This window comes from Strongylocentrotus purpuratus, unplaced genomic scaffold (genome assembly GCF_000002235.5).
Source record: "Strongylocentrotus purpuratus isolate Spur 01 unplaced genomic scaffold, Spur_5.0 spur5_scaffold_2, whole genome shotgun sequence".
NCBI classification, from domain to species: domain Eukaryota; kingdom Metazoa; phylum Echinodermata; class Echinoidea; order Camarodonta; family Strongylocentrotidae; genus Strongylocentrotus; species Strongylocentrotus purpuratus.
In genome coordinates this window covers 7205240-7230800 of record NW_022145605.1, presented here as the reverse complement: position 1 = coordinate 7230800, position 25561 = coordinate 7205240, and the positions used below count along the sequence as shown (strand labels likewise).

At 36.8% G+C, this 25561-nt stretch overlaps 1 protein-coding gene across 3 annotated transcripts; it reads right to left on the bottom strand.

Moving 5' to 3' along the window:
* Positions 1-830: 830 nt before the first annotated feature.
* LOC100891282 (plancitoxin-1) lies at positions 831-24890 on the bottom strand. Of its 3 annotated transcripts, none has more exons than XM_030991543.1 (7): positions 24680-24890; positions 22298-22481; positions 21925-21994; positions 20948-21109; positions 18998-19195; positions 2881-3112; positions 831-1820 (listed from the first exon to the last, which is right to left on the bottom strand). In XM_030991543.1, the coding sequence occupies exons 1-7, from the start codon at positions 24880-24882 to the stop codon at positions 1733-1735; spliced, it is 1137 nt and encodes a 378-aa protein (XP_030847403.1). In that variant the 5' UTR covers positions 24883-24890; the 3' UTR covers positions 831-1732. The 3 variants fall into 3 exon arrangements, with proteins under 3 accessions (XP_030847403.1, XP_003725561.3, XP_011671175.1); XM_003725513.3 differs by lacking the exons at positions 18998-19195; positions 20948-21109; positions 21925-21994; positions 22298-22481; positions 24680-24890 and adding exons at positions 3746-3943; positions 4284-4444; positions 5212-5329; positions 5815-5998; positions 12457-13074; XM_011672873.2 differs by lacking the exons at positions 831-1820; positions 2881-3112 and adding exons at positions 13687-15970; positions 17132-17358.
* Positions 24891-25561: the final 671 nt, after the last annotated feature.

Here is a 25561-nt window from a genome sequence, read left to right as displayed (position 1 = left end):
GTAGAACTGTGTAGGAAACATGAATATGTCATGAATGTCCTTTCTGTAAAATTTAAACGTTCGCAGTTCTGTTGTGCAATGCAAGGTAAAACATTTACTCCCTATAGACTTCATGCACTGTCAGACACTGCCCAATTGTCAGTGAGTGACTGACATTTTAAAATTCGTTCGTACAGTCATCATTGATCCGCTTCTCATAATGAATTAAACTTATCGAGTCTTAACTCAGCACCAAAAGTACGACTTTGCGATACAAGGGTCTACCTTCTATGCCTATTTTTGCAACGCGTTTTCAAAATTCGATATTTTATTTATTTATTTCGCATCTTTATACAGAGTAACATGTTCAGCTATAAAATCATTACAAAACATTGTTAAAAACATTAAAATAGGCTGGTTTACAACAAGGCTCTATTTAAAAACAACATAAAAATAACTCCACGTACATAGAGGCAATTGCCATTTCTAATCTTTTAAGAGGAGTTTTAGTTGGACTTATCTCTTGTTTACCATGGAATTTACATCATTTAATATTCTCAGCCTCCAAAAGGGACAGACTACCTTAAATACCAGTTTATTACAATTGTGATCCATATCAGAATTTATTCATTTAATTCTGTTTTTAACTAACGAAACGTGAATATTGCATTTTTAGTTTTACTAAATAATGTACAATTCTCCTCTACCAGAAAATTCAAAACCAGTCACTTGGAAGACTAGTATTTTTCATTATATGTATAATTGAAGATTAGTCTCCTTTTTTTTTCTTTGCCTCATCAGAGGATTTATTGATTATATATACATGGTTACATTCAAAGATACAATACTACAAATCAAATTTACACAATCACAAAAACATTATTATTGTCATAACAAAGTATTGAAATTAAGGTTTGCTTTGCTTTGCAAAGCAATTGAATCATAATTAACATAAAAATTATACTGATAGTTTTGTTTCCCTCTCTTTTTCTTCTCTTTTTTTTTCTTCTTCTCTTTTCTTAAATAACACCTAACAGTTCTTTTCGTAAAGGCTTTCTGGTAATCTTTATGTTTGATTTTTTATAATTTCTCTATGAAAAATTTGTTTAGAATCAACTTTTCTCTTGTCTATCCCAATTATATTTCGTTTAACAATCAATTTATAAATTGTCCAAAATGCTATTGTAAAGAATAAAGTACAATTACGTTCACATTCTTAGATACTGAACGTCAGTATCTTTACTTAGTATATATCTCTTAATATTTCTTTCAGATGTTTAATGAAGGGCTCAATTAGTTTGCATTCGATAAATACGTGATTCATATCCTCTTTTATATTACATTTTGGGCAAACATCGTCATTGGATATTCCCCATTTGAAAAGATTACTTCTTACTGCATGGCAATATATTATACAGTAATTTCAAGTTAAGCTCCATGATAATTTGCTTTCTCTAATTTGTGCAAGATTACACGAAACAATGACACTTGTGTGTTTCACAATGGTGACTATTCTCATGATATTAGGCTAACATCGCATGCCAAAGATACATAATAAATTACGTTCCTCCAATACATTTTTTGTATAAGTGATGTAGAAAAATGTACAAGCATGGGCAAACCTTTCGGTAGGCCTTATCTTAGGAACAGCATTGTTCCATCTAGGAAATTCTAAACGAGATCAACTCGAGTCTGCTGCTAATATGTGAAGTTTAAGTACGGTTTCCAAAGACACGTTTGGGAGGGCACTTGTCTACCTTTCGTATTGCCGATGTATACTGCTCCCAAGGAGTAGCGAGCAGACCACATACTGTTCCGCCACCGCGCTTATATTGACTTTCCTGAACAAAATCAAAACAAAACAAAACAAATCAAAACAAAAGAGAATGGAAAATGGAGAATGGAAAGTACTCAATACTTTATGGTGATTATTTTTTATAAATACTGTATTTTCGGGACGGGCGGTTTGAATTGGTGTGTATTAAGCATGAGCCAGAGAGCGGGAACTATATTGCCATAACAACTTCTGTAGTAGGGACGTAGTGATACATTTTGCACTTTTTTGAAAGATTGGCAATCCGCACATTATCTCTAAAATGATCCCACTTGATAACCGTGATATAAAAAGTAACTTGTCTCAGCAGTCAAGAACATGTTTTTTTTTGCGGGGTTCCTTTTTACAAAAGTTCAGTTTCAAAAGTATAACCAGGGAACGCTATATTTACTAGTCTCAAGTGTAGGCTATCTGTTAATTGGATCATGTAAACATCCATCCCTAACGGCCACTACTAACACCGTCCACCCAAGCCAACTCAACCATCCCTTTCCACCATCGTATGATGATCAAATTAATCACTGTAGACACTGTAGACATCTTCCCAATGCACACCACATCTGCCACCACCAGTCATTCCGCCCCGCCCTGCCCCGCCCCGCCCTGCCTCGCCCCGCCCCTCCCCCACCATTCATCAACCGCCATCGCCAACAATCACTTTACATGATTTTATTGTTGTACTTGCTGTTGCTATTTCGTTTCATGTGCATCGTGAAAAAATGTCCTTTCCCTCTTTTAGAAAATATCTGCGTGCTTTAATTTCATGATTTGTTTCTTTTTAATGAATTATTTTATAGGTATTCAATTTTATTGATGATATTCAGAACTGTTCAGATTTTTAACAATGTGTTTTATCTGTAGATATGAAGAATTGTAATTAGACAACAATTTTTTTTTTACCAATTATAATATTGGAAAGTATTTTAAATTTCATTGGGGAATTTCATTCTGGATATACATTTGCAATTCAGTTTTTTTTGTAGAAAAACAGGTTCTAAACATTAAAACAAAAATAGAATTGAATCTAACCATTGCGACTAGTAATCGAACTCTCTATATACACCTACCGTTCTGTTGATATCTCCAATGCACACCCACTTCTTGTTCTTGCCAATTGCCCACTTGGAGTGGTCCACAGTTTCCTTGTACCCTGGCCTGGTACGTTTGGGAATCTCATAAAGAGAACATTCTCAACGTGGTAGCTGCCGTTGCAGAAGGATCGTAACTTATGATTGCGCATCCACGTCTCCACATAAAGATCATCTTCAAGGGACGGCGCCACCAAGTACCAATAGAGATCTGGAGGGGGCGGGGCGGTCATAAAGTAACAACTGAATTAAAGGGCACTTCTACGGCATAATATCAACTCGTTCTGTCAATATTCCGATCGAGCTATATATTATTTCCTATCGGGGGCGGATCCGGCCGGCGACAAGGGAGGGGGCCCAATTCTCGAGAAAATATTTAGCGGCGAAACACCCGGCCGATAATTCGCTCAGTTGTAGGGGGGGGGGGGGGGGGTAGTGAGCACATATTTGTGTTGGCCCTCTAATGTAGTGCTAGTCAGTGGCGGATCCAGGGAGGGGGCCCGGGCTCCCTCCCTTGGGGAAAACAGTTAAAAACACGTTAATTTTACCTTTATTTGGTGACGGGCCCCCTCCCCTGAGCCTCAAGGGGGGGGGGGGGTGCTAATTTTTAAATTTTCGGGGGCAAAACAAAAATGAGTGCTCTTTACCTCCCCCCCCCCCCCTCCCGCCGACTGGATCCGCCCCTGGTGCTAGTAGTGGTCTCTGTCTCTCGGCCCTCCAAAATTACATTACAAAATCTCTTTTCAAGGAGAGAACAGTGAATATGGATCATTTTGTTACTTAATTTTGATATCAATCATCATTATTTTACCTTGTTTAGGTTTATAATATCTTCATCATTTACCTTCATGAAAATTGGCGAATTTGGCAAAGCTGGTGAAGGATTGTCCAGCAAGAGTAGTCAGCAAAACCGTGTTGTTCCATGGAGGTTCTTTGATGTGTTCACTCTTCGACACTTTCACAAAATCAGAGAATTTCGACCGGAATGAGGGTGGAATATTCCAATCATATGCGCTGGCGTAGTTGTAGAGGAGCTGTTTTCCTACGTGTAAATTAAGGAATAAAATTTGTTAAACGTGATTAAATAGTGAAGTATAATGTAAAAATGGTTAAACGGGGTGCTATGGGGTGGGTGTGGTATTAATATTGTCCATAGGGGCATGCTAATTTTCGGCCCATGCATGCAAGCTAGGATCGAGACCATGTCCTCCCGGCCCCTAAACTTAATTCATTTGTGATTTTTTAAAATATTTTTTAAAGCTCATCAATAAGGCTCCTAATTTGTTTTCAAAGGGTGTGACCCCCTCAAGACCTTTAACTTATGCCTACCTCTAGACTGTGTGGTTTGTATTTTTGTATAGAATGGCTGCTCTAATACTTACCGACTTTAACGAACTCGTCCGTCTTCATGGAGATACACAGCATGGATTGACCGAAATTACGTGCATTGCTAGGCCAGACGTAACGATTCTTTGCGACATTGGGGAACTTGGGACGCTATGAACAAGCCAAAACCCGGACTCGTTGTCAAATGCGACTGTCCCTGCGAAAAATAATAATGAATACAAAATAAGGGGCCTACATCATATTGCTGAAACATAAAGTTGAATTTTTTTTTTATTACGTCTTTTCATGAAATGACTTTGAGAATATGATTTATTCTTGGTAGATAAATTATCTCCAAGAATTGTATTAATTAATCTAATAATTATAGAGATTGATCAACAAAAGTTATAAGAAGATAATCTTTATCTATCAGGAATATAGACCGATCATATTCTCACAATAACTACATGAAGAGAGCAACGGAAAATTATTCCAACTTTATGGACAGCAACAGCGTAAATATTTTAACTATCCTTATATCTTCATTTTGAACAAGTAAAAGAAACAAAATTGTCCCAAAGCCTACATTAACAGTATATAAATAATAACTCGTTTATTTCCATCATCTTACCGCATACACTAGTGCTGCATGTTATTTCGATATGAATTACTAATATAATTATATTTCTATATTTTTTATGTTTTCAATAGTTTGGAAGGGGATCAATGTATAAGCGTTCTTAAATATTGGATTCGACATATAATTCATTTCATTTAAAAAGATGTACATTAAAATCGAATGCAAGGTAAAATCGTAATAAAAGCAGCATTATTCTTACGAAACAACACATCTGCATCTTACATTAAATCTGCACTATGACATAAACAACATTCATTAAACAGATGAATTGTCTTTCTGTGAGATTTATATGAAATCATTCTTTATCCAATAAGGGAAATTAAGGAAAAATATCTATTATATACCTTTTGTATGTCCGACGTATGTATGTTTTTTCGTTCCGTTCGGAAATTCTTTTGTATGTCCGTCGTCTTCCTTCGTTCCGTTCGGAAATGCATCGTTATACATCATGTATAAAACGTTCTATATGAATAGATAAAACGTATTGAATATTTGTTAATGCATTGATTTATCGAACTGGACCAAAGATACGAATTGCATGAGTCTCTTCGGTGTAAAAGTGGTTTTCATTCAAACCCCAAAGGTTAAAAAAAACACGAAATATAGTCTTTTTCATATTTTACAATTTGTCTTCATTCCACTGATTAGTTTCTGTTACATTATACAGACCTTTAACAAAATTATGCTTTGATGATGATAAAATTTGAATTTATTAACCACCCCACTTTTCTGTTTTATGTCCTTCCTCTTCTCCTTTAATTTTTTTTCTTCTTCTTCTCCTTCTTCTCCCTTTTCGTTTGTTCCCTTTAATCTTAACTTTCTTTTTTTTTGTAATGCAAGTTTTTCAAATAACTTGATATTTTCTACCCCACACACAAACTGATCCACAAGATCACAGTTCCATATTTCTCTTAGTAGATTGTGTATATAGTAACATTGTCTTATACCTGGCTTTCGAAATTTGTGTAGATCTGTTGCAAGGTATATCCCACTGCTTGGTTACTCTCGTTCAGAGAGACGTCGGAAAGAGAGAAAGATGAACTGTGGACGTCCATGTACAGATGGGCGACGCCATCATGAATCAAGGGATTGCTGCTTGTGTGGTTCCAGGGCAGTTTCTGGACTATGAACCTGTCAGTGGTGAATAAGGGGAATTATACATGTATGTGCAACTACTGATAGCAACAATGTCTGATTTCATAAAGCCACTGCAGGGGCGGCAGAGCGTTTTTCAAAAGTGGGGGCACAAACAAAGAAGGGAACTGTCTGAAAAAGGGAAGTCCTGTTATATATCTCTATAAATACATGATCAGGTATGATCTTCGAGATTTCCTCTTTACGTGGTACAGGATCCACTTCAGCACCATCACGACCATACTTTGTAGTTGTGTGATATGGTTTGAAGATTCATTTTGTGAGGTCGCATTTCGACCGATTAGATCTTATTGTTAGATTATTATTAGTCCTTTTTATTTTTGGAGAACATTATATTGTATTGACACCTTGTATTTTAAAGTGATAAGAATTTTCGGAAGGCCCAAAATGTCTGGAGCAACTTTAACTTTACACGGACAAAGCGCTATATCAAATACATTTTTGAAGTGGATTGGATTACGTTGGATAACATAATCAATTCTGCCAATCCTGTATTGTATTGTAATGTATTGTATTAATGTTCCGTCGTTTAAAAAAACATCAACAAATATACATTTACAATTATAAAGACACACTTCTAAAAAAGAAGATGGCCCTACTCAGCAATGTTAGCATAACAATGTTATTTTACAGAGGGGTCCCTACAGGCGCGTACGTAGGGGGTGGGGGGAGGGGTCGAACCCCTCAAATTTTGTGTATGTGTGTGTTTTGGAGGACCCCCCCCCCCTCATTTTTATTTTAATTAAAAAAAATAAAGGTGACCTTATCCCCCCTCCCAACGGAACGAAAACTCGATCGGTCAAATTTTAAATTTTCGGGACCCCCCCAAAAATGTGCTCTTAGCCCCCCCCCCCACTTATTTCAGGGGCTGGCTGGGTCGTTGCGAAATTTTCGGCGCGATTTTCGAATTTTAACCCCCCCCCTTCGAAAAAATCCTGCATACGCGCCTGGGTCCCTATATATAGACATAATAAACATGCAAATAGATAGTACAGAAGTAAGGAAAATTTACAACAAAATAAGAACTTATAATAATGATCAGAGCAAATTGGAGTAAAATAAGAAAAAGGAGAGAAATGTTTACGACATTTACAAGAGAGAAAGCTAGACAAGTAAATAAATAACATTTATAAAAAAAAAAGCTTACATAATAATAAGATACCTAAACAGTTACAAGAAGTCTGGAATAATATTGTTTAAATACTTTTTGAATGTGTGAACAGTTTGAAGTAATTTAGTGGTAGGAAGAAGAGTATTATATTGAATTGAGCTTCTATATTGAGTAGTTCTGCGACAATATTCAGTTCTAGGTTTAAGCACAATCTCATAACGAAGAAATAGAGTAGACTTTTAATGAGTAATCTCAGAGATATACTGTAAATGCGAGCGAGCGTAGCAAGATAGTTTGGGAGAAATTCGAGAAAAAAATTGTTGGCGGTCGCTTAAAATTAGAGACACATGTTTGGGAGGCTATTTGAATTTTGTGGGTTTTTAAAAAAAAAAAAAAAAATTCTAACGATTGAGTATATCGTGTTAGTTTAAAAGGACTTAGTGCAAAATGGACACACTTCCTATATTAAAGCTGCTTATCTAGAGAATGGACACTTGATAGCGTTGAAACGAGCCTGAATATATTTTCTAAAAAAGGCACCTTTTCTACGTAAGAAGCAGCGCCGCCTCTTAGGCAAACAAGATTGTAAATGAGGCAGATGGTGAGATACAGGATGAGAGAGAGAGAGAGAGAAAGAGAGAGCTTGGACGAAAAGAGATATAAAGAGAGAACGGAAAGGTAAACTAAAAAAGGATGAGGTGATGTACGTGGCGTTAAAATACTTGGCGAGAAAAAAAAAAACGGTCTACCAAGAATGAAGGTAGAAAAGTATAAGAGACAGAGAGAGGGAGACAGAGAGAGAGAGAGAGAGAGACACACACACACACACATACACACACATTCGAAATAAGCATTTAGTCCGAAAAATAATGAAAGCTCAATTAATGTGTATTGAAATAGATTGTAAATATCGACTCGAGTTGAGCCTTTGACCCTCATGGTTTCTCCAATCCCATCACGGTTTTATTATTAGGCATAGGGCTCCTAGAATAACTGTCTCATTTTGAATTGACTCTTTTTTTTCCTTCCTCTTAATTTTTACGGTTTTTAGAAAAATATCATTCTCTCTGAAATTCAATGAATATAAGTAATTTTTGTAGTCCTTATCATTGATAATGCGGCAATCGTTCTGTACCAATTAATTAATCCAAGCCCGAGTCCACTTCGTGATTACCATTATATAGTAATATCAGATCTCATGTTTTATGCAGAAAAAGTGGATTTACATTGTATAATAATGGCATTGGATCTCACCAAGGCATTTGATTCATTGAACCATTCATTTATTTTTCCAATGTTTGGAAGCCTATAACTTTGGGCCCTCACTAATTCAGTGGGTTAAAAATTCTATATTAAAATATCAGTAGCTGTGTTCTGATAAATTCTTTTATTCCAAGTTCCATGCACATCTATAATGCACAAATAAGCACGAAGTTCTGAGCTTTAAGCGAAATAATAGCGATAATAGCGATTATGATTATTTGTTAACTTTTTCTCTACCCACCCATGCAGTAAAATAAATTTGTAGGGATTGGGTTGGAAAGTTTTCCACCTTACCACCTTTGTGGGTCAAAACATCCGTTGTTTAGCTCTGCTGCTGATGTTTTTTCTACATTACTATGGCGATGTATTTTCTGTCATGCATTATAATCTGATTGGAAATTATGCCATCTCTCCTTCTCTATCTCACCCCTTTCCCTTTGGACCCTTACCAACTCTCCCTATATTTCTCTCTTTTATCAGTCCTTCGAGCTTGAGCTCTCTTTTCCTTTCTCTTTCTGCTCGTATTTCGATTGTGATGCTCTTCTATTCTACTTTCATATTCAATTTATATTCATACCTGAATTTATTCATGATGTGATTCAGAATTGTATTTAAAATTCTTGCCATGTACATTATGTATAAGTCATATAATTGTCTTGTTATGTTTTGTGCTGAAAGCCGGAGGACCATACCTGCTCATAGACTTTTTCTTTATATATAGAGTCTTGACGCCCTTCTGGCTTTCAGCACACATAACACCATGTTGTTGTCTTATGTTTTATATAATTATTACATGTTACACCAATGGAAAACAAATTTCTGTATTATATTATGGACAATAAAATCTTGAATCTTGAATCTTAAATGGGTTCACTGCAAGTTACTTCAAAGTTAGCAGAGGAGTAAGACAGGGTGATCCTTTTGTACCCCTGTTATAAATTTTGAGATTGGAAGTATATTTGAATAGAGTACGAAATACAGGCAATATAGTGGGTTTTCGAGGTGGGGGGAAAGGAATAAAATACACAGCTTATGCTGACGACATAACATGTTTTTGCAAAAGTAATGACACATTGTAATTTCAGAGTTTGAGGAATTTTCAAAAATGTCTGGTCTTTGTATAAATAAATCTAAAACTGAAGGCATGTGGATTGGTAAAAATAGGCATCAAGGTGAAAAAGAAAATGTGTTTTTTCACGGCCAGAGAAGGCAATAAAAGTTTTGGGCATATATTTCTCATATCATTTTGAAGAAGCAAGGAAAATAAACTTTTAAACTCCAATGAAAGAAATGAGAGATATACTTGCTAAGTTGAAAAACAGAGGACTAACATTAATTGACAAAACACAACTCTTAGAATTCTTTATAATGTCCGAAGTAATTTATCCCTTCTCTAACATTTCATTGTCTCGGGTTCATTATCGACAGCAAACTTAAATAGGATGTCCATATAGATAAATTATGTAAGAGGGTTGGGAACCCAGTAAAATATTTGGCTAGACTACGTTACTTTATTAATGAGACGAATTTGAGCTTGATCTATAAAGCAATTATTTACCCCTTTTTGACTATGCAGACATTTTAATCGATTCATGTGATAAAAAATATATTAAGAAATTGCAAACTCTCCAAAATCGCGCGGGCAGAATAATAATGAAAGTTAATCCATATGAACACATCTCTAATGCACAAATTCAGTCACTTTTAAAATGGTCATCTCTCGAATCCAGGCGTAAGACAAATTTAAATGTATTTGTCTATAAATCAGTCCATAATAATGTTATCTCCCAGTATGAATGAAATGTTTCAACCCCCTTCTCATATTTATTCCCTCTGCAATTCCGGTAACTTTGTTCTCCCTAAACCTAGAACTGAACTACCCAATACAGAAGCTCAATTCAATTTAATACTCTACCTCCTACCACTAAATTCCTTCAAACTATTCACACATTAAAAAAGTATTTAAACAATATTATTCCAGACTTCTTGTAGCTGTATCTTTTTTTTTTTTTACTTTTTTTTTTATTTTTTTAAATAAATAATTTACTTGTCTAGCTTTCTCTCTTGTATATATCGTAAATATTTCTTTCATGTTTCTTGTTTTACTTGAATTTGCTGTTATCATTATTGTAAGTTCTTATTTTGCTGTAATTTTTCTTCACTTCTGTACTATCTATTTTCATGTTTTCTATGTCTATAGGGACCCCTCTGTAAACCAGCATCAGGCGCGTACGCAGGATTTTTTCAAGGGGGGGGGGGGGGTTAACATTTATAAATCGGGTCGAAAATTTCGCAACAACACAGCCAGCCGCTGAATAAGCGGGGGGGGGGGGGTAAGAGGTCACTTTTTCTTCTTTTTTTTGGTCTCAAAAAAATCGCAACGTCTCAGCCGACCGCTGAATAAGCGGGGGGGGGGGGGGGGGGGTTAGGGGGGGGGGGGGTTTACACACAGAATAATACCAAAGGGGGGGGGGTTGACTCCCTAACCCCCCCCCCCCCCCCCCCCCCCCCCTGTGTACGCGCCTGACCAGCATTGTTATGCTAACAACGCTGAGTAGGGCCATCTCTTCGTCTTCCTTTTTTGTTATCAGTGTGTCTTTATGTATATGTTGATGTATTTTTTAACATATTGCTCCGATTGTCTCATTTTCGCTCGCGTGAACATTGCCAGCACAAACCACTGACCTCTACCTCCTGAACGGATCATCGCCCATTCCCATTCACTATACGTTACGTACTAAAAGGCTGTATTGTCTGACCGTTCATGAATATTCATGTTTTTGCTAAACTCGGCAAAATGTTTGCTTTTACTAAATGGAAAAATTACGGTGGGGGGTTGGATGAAATGGACATAATGAAATAGGCAGAAGTGATCTATGATAATTCATGCGTTTTATGTTTCGTGTGCTCGACCTATAATCTTCAAATCGCTTGGTAAACTGAGTCCAAAGTTAGACTTGTTTCACATGTGTATTATAGGCAATGACGAGCTTGCAACCTATTTTGAAAAATTACGGTGGGTGAACTTTCAAAAGTCAATGAGACATGAGGGCTCAAATGAAAGAGCTAGTGATAACGTACGTCGGGGTGGATGTGCTTTTCGTTTAAACAAAAAAAAAATGAATTTTTAACGATTTTTTAAAAAAAAACGTCCATAGGCTAACATGTTAGGCTGCTGACGCTGACCATGCTCTGACGATAGGGGACGTCGTGAAATGAGACTAAACGGAGCCATATGAATGACGGAAAATAAATACAATACAATACAATACATTGCCCACTGAATTTGTCAAAGAAATTGAGAAGCTCATTTTTTCATTTATGTGGAACGGCCCGGACAAAATCTCAAAAGCAACTATGTATGCTAATCACTCAGAAGGGGGACTGAAATTCACAAATCAGATCACAACTGGACTATTCCCTTTGTGAATTTCTTGAGGTTATAATATGGTAAATCTATTTTTGTCGGTAATTATACAATTGAGAAACTTCCAAAACTCGAGGATATCCCTTGATTTCATGTTGCTTTATTAAAAGCATGGTTGCTAACCAATATTCATAGTGAATTGGTCACCAACAGTATAGACGTCAGGTGAGTATACTGAAAGCAGTGTGTTTGGAATAATAACTTCATTTTACTTGATAAAAAGTCAGTATACTGCAAAGCTTTAAATGAGGCAGGGCTTTGTAATATATACCCATTATTTGATAACAATGTAGAAATTCTTCATTTTGATTTCTGGAAGGAAAAAGGTGTTCCAAACAATACATTTATCATACGAAATACATAGAACTTAACATTGCAACACAGAAGAAGATTGAAGGAATGCACTATAAGAAATGGTCCCCTATGTAAGAAATAATTTGATTATAATCCTTTGATATACTCTGTAGGAAGTGTCACCCACTATTTCCGTATTGTTTGACGTTTTTCATCTGATTTTACCTTTTGTAATTATAATTTGTACAGTGATTTTATGATTATTGTTATTATGATGTATGTACGATTTACTTGATTTTAAAAGTTTATAGAGATTACAAAAAAAAATTCTGTACTTACCAATCTACATTGTTTCCATTTGGATCTTTGCAAGACAGCTCACATGATATGAGACACAAGGATGTCAGGGAAAAGAACAGAATACCTATTACATGTTTTTTCACAGCCATTGTCAACTCGTATAATGCGTGTTCAGCTTCCAAGGTCCTGGCTATGTTGCGAATGATACCGCAAACAAAAACACATGTATATTCAAACAATGCACGCCACAAATAATGAGAGACAGTCGTATTTCAAATAAAGGAAGAAATTACACCCAAAAAGATAACAATAGCCCTCCGATGAAAATGTTCGGCTGTTTTATAGCAGATATAAATACTTATTTGCATACTGAGTACCGATCTGTAACACAGCCGATCATGTGATATTCAGGCGCAATATTAATTGAATAGAAATTCCCATATTTATCTCTCACTTTCGATCCATGTCAGGTTTTATAGCTTACTAATTCTGGTAACTTTGTTCTCCCTAAACCTCGAACTGAATTTTGTCGCAGAACTACCCAATACCGAAGCTCAATTCAATATATAATACTCTACCTCCTATCACTAAATTCCTTCAAACTATTCACACATTCAAAAAGTATTTAAACAATATTATTCCTGACTTCTTGTAGCTGTATCTTTTTTTTTATACTTTAAAAAAAAAAACTTTTTTTAAATAAATAATTTACTTGTCTAGCTTTCTCTCTTGTATATATAGGCCCTAGCTATATGTTGCAAATGTATACCGCAAATAAATTGGTAAATCGATCCAGTTAGAAGAACCAGTGATTAATTATTGATACTTCATAATCGATATTGGCAACTGTCCACCAATTAGGTATATTCAAACAATGCACGCCACAAATAATGAGAGACAGTCGTATTTCAAATAAAGGAAGAAATTACCCCCAAAAGATAACAATAGCCCTCCGATGAAAAATGTTCGGCTGTTTTATAGCTGATATAAATACTTATTTGTACCGATCTTTAACACAAACGATCATGTGATATTCAGCTGCAATATTAATTGAATAGAAATTCCCATATTTATCTCTCACTTTCGATCCATGACAGGTTTTCTAGCTCCTCTCTGCTTGACATCCACCTTCTCTCTCTCTCTCTCTCTCTCTCTCTGTCTGTCTCTCCCTCTGTCTCTCTCTCTGTCTCTCTCTGTCTCTCTTTTCTCTCTCTATGTATCTCACCTCTCCCTATCTTTAACTTGTCCTTTCCTTGGGACACTTATTAGTTTTAAGCTTCAAGTTTCAAGTTTATTGATACTAATCTACAAGGTCGGATAAACATCAGACACGAACAACGATACATTAGAACAAAATACATACATTAGTACATATACATTAGGTCAGAATACACCTAAGATATCAGGCACATGGCGAAAATAAATTAAAGGTAATTTAAAGTACATTACTAAGTCTTGTGAAGTAATTTCTCTCTTTCTATATTCATTTGACTTATACTCAGTACACAGATACTACTAATGTCATAGTCACTACTTAGGAGTACAAAATAAAATTTGCTCCTCCAAATTTATATTTTTCAATGACGGAACTATATTTATAATAGTGTCAAACAAATCAGTTCTCTGGTTATTTAGAACTTGACTGTTCATTACGAAATGACACTCTCGTCCTAGCTCTGCTAAGACGGCACTATTCACAGCTGCTCTATTTATACTCCTAATAAATATTTCAAATATTTAATATGAGCTTTGTCGGGTACTGTTTCTCAATGTGGTTCCTACCTTTACCTAAAATATATGATATCCAAACCTCTGAATTATACATTATAATAGGTTTAATACATGCATCAAATAACTTTATATCAGAACTTATTAACTTCCGGTCACTCCTAAGAGTATTTCTTATAATATTAACAGAAATATAGCCTTCTTAGATTTATCAGACACATTTTTATTTGCATAAGAGTATGTTCCATATACGGTTTAAACACCAATCCCAAATATTTGTATTCATTAACAATCTCAATATGCATATTTATTAATATGAAAATTATATTTCTTTAACGCTTATTGAATATAATAATATTTTTCTTACTTGTATTAACTTAAAAATTCCAAACTTAACAATATGCGCCAAGATTGTATAGCGCATTGTGTAGCCCCTCTGCTGATTCTGACATAATAACTAAATCATAAGCATACAACAAGCAGGATAAGATTTCATTTCCAAACGTAACTAGACGGCAGTCATTATAAAACATATTCATAATATATAGAGAGAAAATAATACAGGGCTTAGTGTGTACCCTGTTTAACACCAACAAGTGATACCCTGTTGCAACTTTATAGAAAGTTGCACGTCATAATACATGTTTTTAATTATATTCTCAAAAGGTCCTGTAATTACAAAACGTAAGCAGTGACCTAGTAACTGTTACGCAAGGGAAACCGTTTACTATCTAGATTTTACTGTCAGACACTGTTCAAATGAGTGACTGACTGCCTTTTTAAATTTGTTGATAACATAGACAAAATAAGATGTAAAGGGTATATTTTCATTCGTACACTTTATTGACCTGCTTCTTATAATGACCAAAATTAAACTTATCGGCCCTAATTCACAAAGGAGGTTTGTCGACAAACCTTGGTTTTCGTACGTCATATGACGCGTTTTACGCGTTTTTTACAAACCTGGTTTGTACAGAACAAAAGGAGGTTTGGCGAAACAAAAGGAGGTTTGAGCTCAAACCTTGCTTTGTGAATTCGGGCCAATGAGTCTTTACTCGGCGCAAAACGTGCTACTATGCGATACAAGGGTCTGAAAATCAGACTGCATCCTAGGCCTATTTTTTGCAACACATTTTGAAAATTCGATATAATTCCACATAGGGCAATTACCATTTTTTAATCTTTTGAGAGGAGTTTTGAGTTGGTATTATCTTTTGATTACCATAGGATACACATAGTTTTATATTCTCAGCCTCCAAAAGAGACACACTACCTTTGATACCAGTTGTTGGGTCGGGGCAATATTTGCATATTCGTAACAAAAGAAACTTGAATATTGATCATTTTTAGTTCTACTAAATAATGTACAATTCTCCTTTACTGGAAAATTAAATACCAGTCACCTGGAAGACTAGTATTTTTCATTGAATTTGTAATTGAACAATATTCTAAACACGAAAAAGTAACACTCGCGTGTTTCACTATTGCGACAACAAAATATTCTCATCATAGTTGGCTATATAAGTTCGCATGCAAAAGATACAAACGTTCCTCCGATATATATATTTTTTATGCAATGTTGCAAAATGTACATGCATGGGCAAACATTTCGGTAGGCCTAATCTTAGGAACAGCATTGTTCCATCTAGGAAATTCTAAACGAGATCAAGTCAAGTCTGCTGCTAATATGTGAAGTTTAAGTACGGTTTCCAAAGACACGTTTGGTAGGGCACTTGTCTACCTGTTGTATTGCCGATGTATACTGCTCCCAAGGAGTAGCGAGCAGACCACAAACTGTTCCACCACCGCGCTTATATTGACTTCCCTGAACAAAATCAAAAAACAAAAACAAAACACAAATCAAAACAAAAGAGAAGGGACAAATTAATGAAAATACCCAATGATTTATGGTGATTATTTTTGTAAATACTGTAATTTCAGAGCGGGCGGTTTGAATTGGGGTGAAATGAGCATGAGCCAGCTAAAGAGGGGGCACTGTATTGTCATAACAACTTCTGTGGGGACGTAGTGATACAATTTGCACTTATAAAATAAGCGGGGAGAGGGAGGGGTGGGGGTAGTGAGCACTAGTTGTTTTTAATTTTTCCCCGATTCGTGAGATCAGCCAGACGGCAAATAAGCGGGGAGAGGGGGGGGGGGGGGGGGGGGGGGGGGGGGGGGGTTGGAGCACTTTTAAAAAAAATCTGTTTTCCATGTAAAATTAACGTTTTTACCTGTTATTTGGCCAGGCGTGTATCCGCGCCTGACGAACCTCACCCCGGCAACATGTCCTTTCCTTTCCTCATTTACAACATACCCGAATGCATTCGTTGCATGATTTTTGCTCTGAATCACAGGTACCAGTTTTACCTACTCTTATGGTATAATTGGTCTATGGGAGGGCTCCCACTTAGCCGAGTTAGAACCTCGAGTTGTGGCGAGCTGGCGCGATCTTATGGCAAGCCGTTTTATTATTAATTGATATCAAGAAATCAATTCTTGATATCAAGAAATAATTTTACGTTGAAAAGCAATGGTAATTCTTGATATCAAGAATTCGATTTCGTGATATCAGGAATTCGATTTAGTGATATCAAGAAATATCTTTTAATGATAAAACTGCTTGCCATAAGATCGCGCCAGCTCGCCACAAGTCGAGGCTCCAACTCGGCTCAGTGGGAGCCCTGCTTTATTAATTAGGTAATTGTTATAGGGGTATTACATTTTATTGATGATATTCAGAATTTTCCAGAATTTCCAGAATGTTAACAATGTATTTATTTGTATATAATTTATCAAGAATTGTTATTAGACAATATTTTACCATTATATAAAATTATATTGCTAGGTAACTTTTTTGTTTGTTTGAAATCTTGTATGTGTAATTCAGTTTATTGTTGCAAAACAAGTTGTCTATTATAGCTTAAACCAATCTTTAAATTGAATTGAATCATTGCGACTTTTCAACCTCCTTATGTTCACCTACCATTCTGTTGATGTCTCCAATGCACACCCACTTCTTGTTCTTGCCAATGGCCCACTTGGAGTGATCCACAGTTTCCTTGAACCCTGGTACGTTTGGGAACCCCAGAAGCTGCACATTCTCAACGTGGTAGCTGCCGTTGCAGAAGGATGGTAACTTAGGCGTACGCAGCCACGACTCCACATAAAGATCATCTCCAAGAGATGGTGCTACTAAGTACCAATATAGATCTAGAGGGGTGGGGGCGGTCATAACGTAAAAACTGAATTAAAGGACACTTCTACGGTATGTGACACCCATAATATCAACTCACTCAGTCAATATCCCGATCTAGCTATATTGGTTCCTATATCTTTCGATAGAAATGGGAATGATTGAGCTATAGCTTTTTCGTGTTTGCATCCCGCTTAATTAAATCCCCACTCCCATCACCAGCAATCTCCAGTTTGTCTTTTCGTGATTGACTTTGCTCTGTCTCTTTGGTATAGCCGCTTTCCACTCCCACTCTCTCTCTCTCTCTCTCTCTCTCCCTCTCTCTCCCTCTCTCTCTCTCCCTCTCTTCCTCTCCCCCCTCTCTCTCTGCTTTGCCTGTCTTTATGCATCCGATGCCCCTCTCGCTTGATTGCCCGCCCCCCCCCCCCCCTCCGAGAACGGAGGGATACCATGCGTGTATACCAAAATGTCCGGTAAAGGGGTACTTTTCGTGCGACAAAGTCCGACCCGAGAATTCTATTTAAAAAAGGGGTGTATTTGACTTTTCACCCGGAGATTTCTTTAAAAAGGGGGTGTTTTTTCTTTTTTACTCTCATCTCTTTGGACTCCTGAGAAATTAAAAAAGGGGATTATAAAATATCTTGAACATAAAAAAATTGATCAAATCCCGGGACTGATGTAGACTAGTTTTGTACTGTAGTCTATCCTAATTCACACACATCTGCATTACTTTCCTGGCTGTGTCCTATGTATTGAACCTATTTGATTAATTCTCAAACATTTCAAACACCACTGTACAACACTCAACTGATTTCACTCAAAATCGGTACTTTAGTTTAGTGACAATTATTGATGACACCTAAAATTAAATAGCAGTAATTACTGATTCGTTAAATCTAAAAAATATCTTTAAGTAGATAAAGTACTGTACTTAGTTACAGAGTTTGATTACATTATGACAGGTATATTAGTATGTGAAAGGACACATCATGCAGGCACAGCCTATGTCAGTTAAGATTAATGGAAGGTTTATTTCTAACTAAGTCTCAATATCAGGCACTAAAGTAATTATTCGGTGGTGATATATTATGCAGATAAGTGAGCATAGAACTAATCTGCAGACTTTGTTTATTCTTACAAGGTATGAATATAAACACGAGCACAGAATTTTTTCTGTATTTCATGTGCTAAAATTAATGTCTGTACGTAATGCAGGCTGAGTTCTTTGGGGATATTCCCTGGGTGTGTGAGCCAACCAATAATGACAGCTTATCTGAGATAAGGGGGGGGGGGTCGGTTTGCATGTCCTGAAATAGGGGGTTTATTGAACATTGTTCCGGATTTAGGGGTGTCTCCAAGGCAGGAAAAGCCCGCGAAACTGAGCCCGCGAAAAGCCCGCGAAAGGGGGTCCAGAATTTTGGCAGTCCTCAGATAGGGGGTGCTTTTATAAAGAGGGAACAAGCATATGCGTACCCTAATTAACACTGAGTGGGGGGGGGGGGGCGGGCTTGATTGGCGTATGTAGTGGTCTGTGGATATATTAAATTTCATAACTTAATATTGTTCTCGGCCCTTACAAGTAATCTTTAATAATTCCCTTTTTTCGCGGAGAGAACGGTGAATGTTGTTTACGTTAATAATATCTTCATCATTTACCTTGTTCGAAATCGGTAAATTTGGCAAAGCTGGTGAAGGATTGTCCAGCAAGAGAAGTCAGCAATACAGTGCTGTTCCATGGAGGTTGTGAGATTGGTTCACTCTTCGACACTTCCACAAAATTAGAGAATTTTGACTGGAATGAGGGTGGAATATTCCAATCATATGCACTGGCGTAGTTGTAGAGAAGCTGTTTTCCTGCGTGCAAATTAAGAAATAAAATGTGTTAAACGTTACTATACTGGAGTATAAAGTAGATAATTATGTTTAAACGGGGTGGGGTGGGCGTGGGATTAATGCTGTCCATAGGGACATGCTAATTTACGGCCCATGTAATGCAAGGATATTCAAGGATGGAGAATGACGTGAAAAACACGTTGTTTTTGCATCCATCTGCATTCTGCTAAAAGTACTACATATTTTGTCTAGTTTGACTATTATGATACAACTAAGACTATATGTTTTTTCTAGTAAAGCAAACGAATTAAAATTTCATTATGATTTACTATCGCGTTATGTGGGGAGAGGGGGGGGGGGGGGGGGGGGGGGGGGGGGGGTAAGCGGACACTTTTTTTTTTTTTTTTTTGGTCTCGAAATTTGAAAATTTGACATTTTTCTTCGTTGGGGGGGGGGGGGGAGTAAGGTAACCTTTTTTAGGTTAGCCGTGGGCATATATATATATTTTTTTTTAAATAATAAAAAAAAAAAAAAAAAAAAAAAAATCAAAGGGGGGGGGGGGTTTAGTTTTTTTTTAGGGGGGTTAACACATATAAAAATACCAAAGGGGGGGTTTGAACCCCAAACCCCCCCCCCCCCCCCCCCCCCTGCGTACGCCCCTGGTAACCAATGTATGAGATAGATAAAACCATGGTAACGAAAGGTATGGGAGAACCATTGTAACGGAAGGTATGGGAGAACCATGGTAAACCGTGGTACCGAGAAACATGGTTAAGGTACCAAATTCCATGGTACCCATTGTACTGATAACCTTGGTTACCATGGCTCTTTGTCCAAATTACCATCTACCATAAGAACCATGGTAGTTCCATGGTACTTAAAAAAAAGAACTAACAACCTAAATGCAAACATATTATTTTGTTGAATTATCTACCCAGAAAAATAATGTTGTTTCCATACAATGTCAATGATGAACTATACTTTGCTGCGAGGGACGGGCTATATAATATAGTTCTAGGTGTTTATTAATTCTTCATGAGGTTTATTCAATCATTACATCGGCCCCCGTCCTTTACATGACTTATATTGCTGACAAGCAACATAGACCATCGTTAAAGAAGACACAATTGAAGTAAAAGTAATTTCAAATCAATTTAGGGGCAAATAGGACCATCCCACTTCCTTCTTTACCCCCCTCCCGTATAACACTGCTCCTATTTAGGCCTTTTGGGACGGTGCCCTCGCCCTCAATGGCAGGGTGTAAGCGTAAACATTGATTAAAATAGACCTTACAAGTCATGTCAAATGAAAGCTCATAATCAAAAGAAAGTGAAACGTGTCATATCCTTTGCCTAAAAGTACATGTGACAACAATCAGAGATGGCAGTCGGAAACCGGTGGAGAAAACGAGTGTTAGGGTTGATTCCCTCCACACACAAAAAAGAGCTAAAAATGTAATTTTTAAATAAAGAATTGGCGAAATTTGTTTTTAAGAAGCATCCGTATGATATCTTTATCTTTTTTTGAAATAAAAACATCAACAACTTTTGGGCGTTTTATTGGTTTTAATTTGGGCGAGAAAAATGAATGATGAACAATTCGTGTTTTGTTTCTGTTTATACGATTTAATTGTTAAGTATATAAGAAATCTGAAATATTAGTTTTCCTCCAAATTCCTGAGGTCATAAGCTATAAGCTATATATATATATATATATATATATATATATATATATATAGCTTTATTTTTATAGAATGGCTGCTTTAATACTTACCGACTTTAACGAACTCGTCCGTCTTCATGGAGATACACAGCATAGATTGCCCGTAATTACATGCACTACTAGGCCAGACGTAACTATTCTTTGCGAAATCGGGGAACTTGGGGACGCTATGAACAAGCCAAAACCCGGACGCGTTGTCAAATGCGATTGTCCCTGCAAAAAAAAATTAATACAAAATAAGGGGCCTGCACCATTGCCTATAAAGTTGAATGATTTTTTCTTACATTTTCTCATGAAATGATTATGAGAATATGATTTATTCTTGATAGATAAATTATCTTGTAAGAACTTTATTAATTAATCTAAAGAGTTATCTTTGATCAACAAAAGTAATACAAAGCAATACTTTATCAATCAAGAACATAGACCGACCATATTCTCACATTCACTACATGAACAGAGCAAAGAAAAATTGTTCCAACTTCATAGGCAGCAACAGCGTATGTTTGACTATAATTATATCTTCATGATATAAAGAAACAAGTTTGTCTATAAAGAGCTGACTTTAAAATATAAATATATTATATCCTTTTCCCCCCTTCATCTCAGTCATTTATCAATGTGATAAATGACTGAGATGAAGGAGAAAAAAAGGATGTAATATAATTATGCACTATACTGCATGTTATTTCGATATTAATTACTAATATAATAATATTTTATATTTTAGGGTTTCATTAATGGAAGCAAATCGAAGTAAGGGCGTCCTGAAATATTGGTTTGGAAATAATTCATTTCATTAAAAAAGATTTATATTAAAATCGAATGCATTATAAAAACATAATGAAAGCAGCATTATTCTTACGAAAGCACATTCTGAATCTTACATTAATTCTGCACTCTGACATAACAACATTCATTAAATAGATGAAGTGTCTTTCTGTGAGATTTATATAATATGAAATCATTCTTTATCCAATAAGGGAATTTTTGAAGAAAAAAACAAGTATATAAATTCTATTATATACCTTTTGTATGTCCGTGGCCTTCCTTCGTTCCGTTCGGAAATTCATCGTTATACATCATGTATAAAACATTCTATATGTCATAGATAAAACGTCATAGAGAGAGAGAGTATTTTGTTAATGCATTGATTTATCGAATTGGACCATAATAGATGCGAATTGCATGAGTCTCTCCGGTGTAAAAGTGGATTTCATTCAACCCAAAACATAATCATAGATTTTTTTTCTTCATTTTACAATTGGTCATCATTCCACAGATTATTATATAAAACAGACCTTTAAAGAATATATGCTGTGATGATGATAACATTTAAATTTATTTACCACTCTATTTCTGTAGATTGTTTATAATAATATTGTCTTCCGTATAATCTACCTGGCTTTCGAAATTTGTGTAGATCTGCTTTAAAGTATATCCCACTGCCTGGTTACTGTCGTTCAGAGAGACGTCGGAAAGAGAGAAAGATGAACTGTGGACGTCCATGTACAGATGGGCTACGCCATCATGAATCAAGGGATTGCTGCTTTCGCGGTTCCAGGGCAGTTTCTGGACTATGAACCTGTCAGTGGTGATTAAGGAGAATTATACATGTACGTGTAGCTACTGATGGCCACAATGTCCGATTGTATACAGCCATTGCAGGGGCGGCAGATCGTTTCTCAAAGTGGGGGCACAAACAAAGAAGGGCACTTTCTGGAAAAAGGTAACCTCAAAGGAAATATTGAACATTTTTGATCAGGTATGATCTTCAAGATTTTCCCTTTACGTGTTACAGGATCTGCTTCAGCACCATATTATGACCATACTTTGTAATTGTCTCTTAAAGCTCATCTATAGCTACAAGTAGGACAGTGTGGCTTTAAATAGTTTGAAGATTTACTTTGTAAGGCTGCATTGCGACCGATAAGATCGTATTATTAGTTCTAGGACAATTACCCCTGGGCAATCGCACCCGGTCAAATACCAGCGGGATAATTACCCCCTAATGACAATTACCCCCCCCCCCCGGAAAATGACCCCCGTGGACAACCCCCCCCCCCCCCCGTGGACAAATCCCCTTCCCCTGGACAATATTGTCCCCCGAATAAAAAATCTCCTTTTGTTAAAACCAACTTATTTTAAGGGTGGAGATTTCCATTTAATAAACAGGGGAAGGGGAGAGGACATTTCGGGGGGAGGGGTAATTGTCCTCGGGGTGTTTGTCCTTGGCTGTCCTGGGGTAATTATCCTAGCGATTATATTTTCAGGGGTGGGGGTTATTGTCTTCGGGGGTTAATTGTCCACGGGGGTAATTGTCCACGGGGGTAATTGTCCACGGGGGTAATTTTCCGGAGGGGGGGGGGGGGGTAATTGTCCTTTGGGGGTAGTTTTCCGGGGGGTAATTTTCTTGGGAGTGATTTTCTAGGGTTTTATCCTGATACGCTTATTATTAGTACCATCTATTTGTGAAGGTAATTGGGTCGTATTGACCCAACTGGTATTTTTTGGAGTTATACCAATTTTCGAGTAGCCCAAAACGTCTGGATCGAGGGATGTATGTGCAGCGCTTTTGTAACTATACAAGGAAAAGGCGCTATATCAAATCCATTTTTGAAGGGGATCGGATTCGATTGGATTGCATAACCAATTCAGCCGATCCTGTAGTCCAGAATGTGCACGGTCCTTTATAATTTCCCTACACACTTGATTCAAGCCGTCGAAGATGGCGTTATTAACAAATTATGCTCACAAGCCCAGCCTATTTTTTCGGCTGGTAGCAAGTAAATAGGGAGAGGTAGCGTTGGTGTGGTGGAGATCAAAATTAAATAGGCCAGAATCTGGACTACCGATCCTGGTGAGGTTTTAAGCACTATCTCATAACGAAAGAATTCTGTAAAGCGCTAAGAGACATTGTATTAAGCGCTATATAAAAGCGGAATATTATTATTATAAAAGGCCTTTTTTAATGATTAATGACATATATATATGAAATATATTACAAATGAGAACGAGCGTAGCGAAGTACTTTGGGGGAAATTCGAGAAGAATTTGCTCTCGGTCACTTTAAAGGTTAAATCTGCGATGCATAGTCATACGTGTTATCAGTGTCTTTAATATCATGGAGTTAACTCTATGGTGGTGTAAGTGTTAGGCGCTATATAAGCACTGTAATTATTAGTATTATTATTATTATTATTATTAATATCGAAACCCTAAAAACAATGCGCTTCAAAATGATAAAGAAGTGCGTCAAATGGGTAAAAATCTTTGAATGACCGATTTTACCATACTCATTTTCCCCAAGAGACTGTAGTGTTATAAAAACCGTTAGGGAAACAAATTTTGAAATTTTGATTTTCAATCATAAATATATTGATAATCAGACATGAGATCGGCTTATAAAAGTCGTGGGGTTCCTGAATGACCTAACAGTTTATAATTATCATTGCAGTATGAGCTAAATCCAGGATTTTTTTCTTCAGAATCTGAGACAAAGATACCCAATCCCTTTAGATTAAAGGCACATGTTAAAGGAGGTGATTTAAAGATCCAGTTGCCTTGAGTTTGAAAAAAGCCTTCATGGTCTTATTAAACCTGTATATGTTTTAACAACGGGTAATTGATTACCTTGGCATTCGTTGAAGTAGTGGCATGGAGTTGAAAGGATTATAGGTTGGAAGAGACATCTTTCAACAGGGAAGATATAGGCGCCGATTAATTCAAGCCCGAGTCGACTTTGATTAACATTATATAGATCAAACTTAGTTTTGTTCTTACCAATCTACATTGTTTCCATTTGGATCTTTGCAAGACAGCTCACATGACACGAGACACAAGGATGTCAGGGAAAAGAACAGAATATCTATCACATTTGTTACTACCGCCATTATGATTGCAGAAAATGTGTGTTCCAGCTTCCTGGCTATGTTGCAAATGTATACTGCAAACAATGTATACTGCAAACAAAAGTACATGCACATTCAATCAATTTCACCTGTATCCAGGCGCGTACACATGGGGGGGGGGGGGGTTGGGGGGTTAACCCCCTCTTTGGTATTTTTATATGTGTAAACCCCCCCTAAACCCCCCTAACCCCCCTTTCAAATTTCGAGACCCCCCCCCCCCCAAAAAAAGTGTCCTCTTACCCCCCCCCCCCCCCCCCCCCCCCCCCCCTATTCAGCGGCTGGCTGAGTCGTTGCGAAATTTTCGGCCCGATTTATAAATGTTAAACCCCCCCCCCTTGAAAAAATCCTGCATACGCGCCTGCCTGTATGATATGACCTCCAAAGAGCAGCTGATCGAAAGCAAACTTCCTGTACTTCCTGATTGTAATATACCATTAATCTTATGAAGAGGAGATCTAAAAGTTAAGAAAGGATTGGTTGGGAATTTGGGATATCTATTTACATCCTGTTCCCGTTCTTTTGTCATGTTTGCCTAGTGGTATATCATTTGAACAGGGTGACTCGGGCAATTATGAAGACGGAGGGACAGATAATTGCTACGAGGGCTATATCCCACCCCCATCCCAAATAAAAACAAAAACCAATTGTTCACGGCATTTTAATTTTAATTTTGTTCCACTAGACCTCCTTACCCATTACCACCACCACCACCACCACCACCACCCCACCCCAAACAAACAAAAGACAGTTAATG